General features: G+C 53.8%; 1 protein-coding gene across 1 annotated transcript; it reads right to left on the reverse strand.

The window, feature by feature from the left end:
- Positions 1-462: 462 nt before the first annotated feature.
- GUITHDRAFT_70335 (hypothetical protein) lies at positions 463-1,929 on the reverse strand (the record flags this gene model as incomplete). The annotated part of the gene is made up of 7 exons (XM_005833602.1): positions 463-786; positions 839-967; positions 1,018-1,107; positions 1,256-1,366; positions 1,415-1,462; positions 1,507-1,677; positions 1,729-1,929. Coding segments are annotated over 7 exons (1,074 nt in total), but the record flags the coding sequence as incomplete, so codon positions are not given.
- Positions 1,930-8,516: the final 6,587 nt, after the last annotated feature.

The raw sequence follows: 8,516 nt of genomic DNA on the forward strand, positions 1-8,516 counted from the left end.
TCCTCCTCCTCCTCCTCCTCCTCCTCCATCCTGCTTGCCTCCTCTGCCGCTGTCTGCACGTTCCTCGTGCTATCCTTTGCCTGTGCTCTGATCTCCCTCCTCTCTCCTTGCCCTTGCTGCTCTCTTGCTGCCTCTCACTTCCACTTGCCTTCTCCTCACGGCGAGCATGCAGTATGTCAACAAGATGAAGCAGCTGGTTGCGACGGTGAAGAAGGTCAAGACTTGAGAGCTTGAGTTTACAACAACATGAGGCTAAGATGAGTTGAGGCCCGGGCCTTTAAACATGTAGAACAACTTCACGCACACCCCAACGAGTTCCTTGCAGACCTGCGGAATGCAGTTACATCATCATCGTCGTCGTATATGATCATCTATCCACATCATCCATCCGCATCATCAGACATCGTCATCATGATCATCATTATCAACAACATGCAGCGAACAAAGTAAACCTCGTCGTGATCATTCGGAACTGAGCTTCCTGTGCAAAAGAAGACGATCAGTTCTGCTGGGTCTCAAGCATCCAAGACTCTCAACCTGCGAGAGAAAGTCTGCGTCCTTCAGTACCTCGAGGCAGTCCATCCTCCCCTGCGATGCGTAAGGCCAGCATGAGAAGGAGGAGGAGGAGGAGGAGGAGGAGGCGGAGGCGAAGGAGGAGGAGGAGGAGGAGGAGGAGGAGGAGGAGGAGGAGGAGGAGGAGGAGGAGGAGGAGGAGGAGGAGGAGGAGGAGGAGGGACTAACAGAAAGATCGTTCACAAACTTCAAAACGCTGTCAAACTCCATGTCCTGCAGAGATCGCATCAGCACCATCAGCTCCCTCCTCCCTCCTCCCCATCACCTCCTCTATGATGTTAGCCTTGTGCTTGCGTAAGATGGCAAGGGCGACGAACAGGTGCAGATCTTGCCCTCTGACTCGACTCCAGAACGCCTCCCAGAGTCGAAAAACGTCTTGCAGCCCAAACTCTCTCTGTTGCACGAAATTATCAGCGCAGGTGGACGGTGGCGGGAGGGAGTCACCTTGTAGATGATCAGCAGCCACCTGAAGCAAAAATAGAAGTTGGAGCAATCTTTCCTCTCGAGATGGTCGTACAACTCCGGCTCAAGATCCTGCGATGCACTCGGTAAGGCAAGAGAAGAGATAGGCAACTTGACGTTAGAAAGGAGGGGAGGGTAGGGAAGAGGAGAGAAGGGGGGAGAAGGGAAGGGAAGGAAATTGTTTCTTCTTTCCAAATCCTGACATGGTCCAGGATCTCACCTTACACAGAGTATTAATCGTCTGCAACTGTGTATGCATCCCATTCTGATCTTTGTGGAAATTCGGCTCCATGAGATCCATCAACTTCTGAAAGCACCAGAAAGCCTCGACCTGCACCATAGTCAGCGCCTGATGGCAGCACTTCAGTCCTCAACGGACCTCATCCTCCATAACAACAAGTAGAGGAGCTGCCAGGTCGCTCATTCCCTGGGGACTAAGTCACTTCACATGGAGCAATGCTGCGGGCTAACTTGGCAGTAGGAGAGGTCGAAGTTGTAGAAAGAGTAGGTCAGGAGAATGCGGTAGAGCTTTTGCAGCCCATCGCCATTGTCGTCCACAAAGATGTCAATACTTCGATCAGTGCGGATAACGTCCTTCTCGATCCTGTGCCTTCGATCTCTGAATTTCGAGAATCTCGATTCCTAAAGAAACAGAGATCAGGCCTTCAAACCCAGCAGCAGAAGACTGACTACCTGGTCCGCTGTTATGCTTTCCCACTGGCGCCGGTATGCTTCATACTCCTTCGCCTTCTGCGATAGGAGATGTTCGCGATCCTTCCTCGTTGAGTTCACAGGATAACATCCGAGAAGCCATTTCCATCCCTCCCGCCGAACGTTTGGAGCAAAACCGCCATAGAAAGCTCTCCTCCTCAACTTTTGGATGTCTCGGATCCTGCGATTCCGTCAGCTGCTGGAGTCACGCATGCCTGGAGGAGCACCTTCCATTGGTCTCGAAAAAACCTCTGAATTCAGCTTCTTCTATCAGGCCTTGGTCTTCCCATGGTAGAGGCTCGTGCTCCACAAAGACACATTCATCATCCCCACATCTGACTTCATTCGCCTTCGAGGAAGGACGACTGCCAGCTGGGTGATGATGAGCCTCCGAAGGCAGAGGCATGGTCGAGGCTGGAGGATCCATCTGATCGAGAAGTTCCGCAGCACTCGCTGCCACGTCGCTTGCTACAGCACTCGCTTTCTTCCAGCCTGATCGTAAGCCTTGCATCACGCGAACGCCTCCCTGCAGGTACCTCCACTGCCATTCGCCTCCTATCTCCCGACTCCATTCTAACTCATCCCCGTCAATCTCTGCCTGGCATTCAGGAGTGCTTGGCTTCGTCGGCGCTCTTGATCGAACAACGCCAGGAGAAGACTGGACCATATCCAATCCGTGCAAACTTCGTTGGAGCATATTCGAGCTATCATTCACAAGGAGCGTCGAAGCATCGGCATCACATCGAGTCAAGGTAGCATACTGGGATAACTTGCAGTCACTCTCACACCTTTCACAGGGAATCATTCACCTCCTGCAACTTGTTTTGAAACTCCAAAGCGCGGCCAGAGTGGAAGAACATCGGAGGGTGGGAACACCCGCTTCGCAGGTTGAGGATGACCTGTACAGTCCTTCAGTGAAGGACTTGCAGATTATGGAGAGACCTGTGGCGTTCCCAGGGACGGTCGGATGAGACGGATGGAGTAGATCTGAGATATGTGCGTGCAGATGGCGTACTGGAGATTGCTGACCGCTTTAGTTGCAGCCTACAGTGCAGCCGCTTTCACCTTCCCAGCATGACGAAGAGAGTTCATTCATCACCTGATTCGGGTCGTCCGTTGGATTCCAAACGATGTAGACGGATTGACCTTCATCTTCAACCCTGATCGAGAGGCTTCCGAACATCGGCGAGCAGCTCTCACTTATCTGTGAAGCTTGAGGTGAGAAAGAGGCACGAACGGCAGCTGGCAACAGGTTGGACCTGTATGTATACAGACTTGTTCTGCCACTTGATACTCTCTTTGCCTGGACAATTCCTGTTTCCTGGAGCACACCACTCTCCACCACTGCTCTCTCCTCCGCCATCGCTACCGTTGACCTCCGCCCAATGCTCCTCTATGCAGTCTGCCATGACGATAGAGGGAACGGTGAAAGAAGCAGACCTGCCAAGCAGAGATTCAGTGTGAGAAAATCAACGACAATCATTTCAAGTGCGAAGAGGATGGAGAACAGAAAAGAAGTATGTTCTACCATCCCTGTCAACATGCAAGTGGCACAGCAACACAAAAAGGGTCAAAAAGTCTCAAATATCACATTGCCTCAAAACAAGAACTTTTGGGGCTCAAGAATGCAGAGATGGACCGTAAATTCTTTTCAAACCAGTCCAAGATCCTTATTTCAGCATCCCAAACTCGCTCACATATCGCCCGCCCACCATGATCACCGAAAAATGTTCGAGGGAACCAAATTGAACATGAGCATGAACAGCATGGTTCCAGAAAGAATTTACGTCCCGAGTTGGTTCTTCCTGCACGGCTGATGGTAAAGTACTAGTAACTTTCATTGGACATGGGGTTTTCTCCTTCCCCCTCCTCCTCCATCCTTCTCTTCCTCATCATTCTCCTCTCCCCGCACGCGCAACCATGCCGCTACAGCCCAAATCATGACTAGAAGGGGTGGGGTGGGTTTGACGAGGGTAGTACTGTACAGCATAGCAAAACAGGGGTTGTAATGAATAATTGTGGGATTCCCGGCAAACAGATATTCCCTTGTGTCCAAAGTTGAATGTAAAAAATTGAAATTGTGGAACATATGTTCACATTAAAACATCATTTGATATGATTATTTGAAATCAAGATGGTGGGTGCGCTGAATCTGGAACTTCAGGGTAGTGGGTAGAATCTGGGAATGTTTAAGGTAGGGGTACCTCCTAGTGAGGCGGGTGGTTCATCAGGTGGGGTGGGGTGAGGGACCGCAGCCATTTAAAATTGGTTTTAAAGAAAGTATTTTATGGCAGAGAAATATTGAATAATGTTAGATTTATTGGAAAGTTTATTGATTTTGGTAGAATGTTAGGGGATGAGGGGCAGAAGGGAAGGCGGGGCGGGAGGAAATGCTCGTCAGGAAGAACAAGGGTGAGAGCCTGGAAAACTGCTCATCCTCCTGCTGCTCCTGCTGCTCCTGCTCCTTATCCTACTGCTCCTGGTCCTCTCCCTGCCCATGTTTCTTGTCGTCGTCCTCGTTGTCGTCGTCCTCCTGTCCCTCCACTCCCTTGCTTCTGCTCCTCCTCTTCCGCCTGCTCCTCTTCCGCCTGCTCCTCTTCCGCCTGCTCCTTCGCCGGATCCTCATGTTGGTCGTCCTCCATTCCCTCTTCCTCTTCCTCATTTCCCTTGTTCTCATAATTTTGCACATTTAACCACCTTTGTCATTGGACCATCCATCCAATCTATCGGGCACGCGCTCCAATCTGTCGCCTCAGTCGCATATAATGAGAGGAACCATGATCTAGCTCCCAATTTCTTTGATTCGCCCTTGACTCGGTCGCTTTGCAGCCTGTGGAAGGTCAAGGATGGCATCTTGAACCTGGTCGATCGCTCGACTCTTTGCTACCCATGTTTGATTCTAGCGATACACACTTTGCCAGCACCTCCGCGCACCCGCGGCTGGCGCCGCCGGTGTTGAACCCCAATGGCACCATCGTCCTCAACCCGGCGCCAGTACCAGTGAAGAAGCAGGAGAGCAGCACGAGCCGCTCGATCTATGGTAACTCTGGCTTCGTCAAGGCAGAAACGCATGGAGGGCCGCAAATAATCGTCCCGAGGGACGAGGAGAATGGAGGAGGGAGAGTGGAGAATACCTCTCAGCCCACCACCCCTCGTACCCCTCGTACTCCACAAACGCCGCAAACCCCACGTACCCCAACCTCGCCAGCTGCACGTTGGCCGACAGACAGCGCAGGCTCTGCTGATGGAAGCAAGATCCCCTCAGGTGGTCCCGGTCTAGTTCAGCGGCTGACTCTGTTGACCGTGTGTACAGACTTGGACTTGGGCGCGTCTTCGGCAAGTGCGGAAGGTTGAAGCAACATGGTTCCTGTGACTTTTCCTCTCAACTTACTCCTCCTTAGGGAACGAGACCAAGGCTCAAGCAGACCCCGAAGCAGGAGCTGGTATGGGATCGGCTCAGCGCCTCGACCCGTGTCTGAGACTGATGAACGTGAAAAGTAGATTTCGTTCCGACTGCCGAGGATACTGAGCCACAGGAGACTCCCAGGTGTCGATCCTGCCATCATCGGCTTCCGGTTGACTTGTCCTCCTGCAGCTATGCCACCGAAGACCCTGCGGAGTTTGCCCCGGGGAGCTCCCCCCCCGTACTCTTTCGTATTCGTTGATCATCGTCTGTCACTGAACATTGGTTCTAGGAGGAGTTTGCCCCGGGGAGCCTTCCCGACTACGGGTATTCGAATAAGAACAACTCTAGTTCCCCCCATTATGCATCTGGAAGCCCCCCAAGCTACGCCTCAGGCAATTCGCCCAACTTTGCGCCGGGAGGCTCTCCAAACTATGGCTCGGGAGGTTCACCCCACTATGCATCAGGGGGGTCCCCCAAGTACGCCCCGGGCAGCCCCCCCAGCAAGCCTCCAGGGTCTCCGCAGTACGCCCCGGGCAGCCCCCCCAGCAAGCCTCCAGGGTCTCCGCAGTACGCCCCGGGCAGCCCCCCCAGCAAGCCTCCAGGGTCTCCGCAGTACGCCCCGGGCAGCCCCCCCAGCAAGCCTCCAGGGTCTCCGCAGTACGCCCCGGGCAGTCCCCCCGGCAAGCCTCCAGGGTCTCCGCAGTACGCCCCGGGCAGCCCCCCCGGCAAGCCTCCAGGGTCTCCGCAGTACGCTCCTGGATCTCCACAGCCATGTAAATTCCATTTGGCTGGTTCGTTAGTTTCTGATTCAAGTTTCAGCATTCGATACAGGCAATGGCATGGCCAAGGTAGTGATGCTAGTAGTGTGTTAGAGCAGTTGATCCCTTCATCGCTGAACTCTGCATTTATCGTTTACAGGCTCCACAATCACCTCAGTATGCCCCTGCGAGCTCCCCTCCTCAGTCTGGAGATCAGGACGAAAGCCAGCAGGATCCAGCACCAACCTCGTTTGCTGCAAAGATGATGGCGAAGATGGGATGGAAAGAGGGTTTGTTGTGAGTGCCGGGGCAAGCACAGAGAGTCACTTGGATTCTTTTTCAGGGGATGCTTTGGGTAAGACCGGACAAGGGTTGACTCAAGCTATCGATGTTTACGACAAACAGGTATGCTCTCAGATTAGTCTTGGGGAGCTTCGTGTCACGATGCTTTAATAGGATCGTGCTGGATTGGGAGCCTCTAGCGGTTTCCAAAGGGAACGAAAAGCCGGTCTGCACATCCAAAACCACCAGAAGAAAGAGGTGCTTACTTCCACGGCTTCAAGGTGCTGTCTTGACGCTGTCTTGAACCTTGAACGTACAGGAGATCAGCATCGATGTCTACGTGGAGTGGGTTGTGGCAGACCCTGACCACATGAACCCCTCGTTCGATGTGAGTAGCTGCGATGGGAGGTCGAGAGGAGCTGATCAGGATTTGGAAGGCTCTGCGGATGGGATACGTGATGGAGCAGGTACAGGATTGTGACTGTATGGGAGACCCCAAGGTTGCTCAGTCCCTTCTCCATACTTGAGCGTTGTGAGGGATTCCCAGGCATCCCCGACTGCTGATTACGACATGCTGGCAACGCGTGAAGTAGCCCAAGACATAAAGGACTCCAAGAGCGCGTTCGATAACATGGACCGCAAAGTACAAGTGGCAGAGGGGGGAGGGGGAAGGGAGGGCAGAGCGAAGGGGTGGAAGATGTGGGAGGAGGGAGGGCAAGGCCAGGGAGCATGAGTGTAAGGGAGGTTGAGCAGGGGCGAGAGCTAGACAGAGGAGGCTGGAGTGTCAGGGAGGGAGAGAAGCTGCAGGATTTGCTGATGTTGCTCCTTCCCCTTTCAGTTGATGAGAGACGCTGTCATGAGAGCCAACCCGTGGGAGCTTTGTTCAGTGAAAGGTCATCACATCTTTCAGAACAGGTGAGGGAGGAGCAGGTTCCATACACGTTCCGCGCTGAAATGTTGTTGACAGGGCTGCGATGAAGATGGCCGAGATGGACTGGCTGTTCAATTTCACATCCAGGAGATACTCAAACCCTGTCATCGATGACACTCCCTCCAAGCACGACAACCAGTTCTACTTCGCCGACATTTGCGCAGGGCCAGGTCCAGTCCTCGATGCGCTCCTGCTCCTGCTCGCCCACCTTTGAAGCCTAATGCAGGAGGATTCACCGAATACATGTACTGGAGGAGACAGCAGTCCGCCCGCGGGTATGCCCTGCCGGCTGCTTGTTCCTCCTATTGAGTTCCGCATCAGCTGGGGATTCACCTTGAAAGGAGACCATGACTTCCGTCTTGACAAGTTCAACTCAACCTCCCCACATTATACCTTCACTCCTTGCTACGGACAGGTTCCTCTCGAGACTCGCCCTCGCTCGCTCCTCCCTCTCTCCACCCACGACTCTCCCTCCCCCACTCTGTCTCTCTCTGTCTGTATCTCGCTCCCCCTTTCTCTTCATCCTCTCTCCATGCCCTGCCCCCCTTTCTTCTTCCCCTCTCCCCTTCATCTTCGAATTCAGGATGACTCGGGGAATATCTACAACAACGAGAACATGCGGCACTTCGCAGCCAAGGTGACGTTGACGCTGAGGTGGCTGAGGTTTCAGCACGCTCAGGACGGGATGGCAGGTAAAGAAGGACACGGAAGGGAGGGGTGTAGTCCTGGTCACTGCCGACGGAGGGGACTCTGTGGACGGAGAGTTTTTGCGGTGAAGGAGGAGGAAAGAGGAAGGAGGAGAGGGTAGATGATCGCCTGTCACAGTCAGGAGTGGATCATGCGGAGGCTGGCCCTGTGCCAGTGCTGCACTGCGCTGATGATACTGAGGAGAGGAGGGAATTTCATCTGCAAGGTCTTGCTCAGCCCGACACTTGGGTTGACCTGTGACTTCTGTGACAGCTCTTCGACATCTTCACTCCCTTCCTCCATGACCTCTGCTACCTCATGAGCGTAAGACCTTCCCACCCCACCCCCTTCTTGCCTCCCTTTCCCGCCACCTTCCCGTCCCCCTGCCTTCGTGTTTGGCATTCAATGTTTCCTCCATCTGCCTCTGTCGGACTCTATCCCCTCAAACCTCTGCCCCTCCATTCTCATCCCCGTCCCTCTCTCGTTCTCCTTCTTCCCCTCCCGCTCCCGCTCACTCCTCGTGGGACTTGCCTCTCTCAGCCCTCCTCCTCCTCCTCCTCCTCCTCCTCCTCCTCTTTCTCGCACGAGGAGAGCACCGACGTCTTCCTGTTTGACAGGACCAGAGGCACTGAGGGGGAGGGAAACCATTTCAAACGGTCAAAAAGGGGATTTTTTTTCTTCGTGCGAAACAAGAGGGTCCTCCCTG

Source organism: Guillardia theta (assembly GCF_000315625.1).
Source record: "Guillardia theta CCMP2712 unplaced genomic scaffold GUITHscaffold_29, whole genome shotgun sequence".
In the NCBI taxonomy this organism is placed as follows: domain Eukaryota; class Cryptophyceae; order Pyrenomonadales; family Geminigeraceae; genus Guillardia; species Guillardia theta.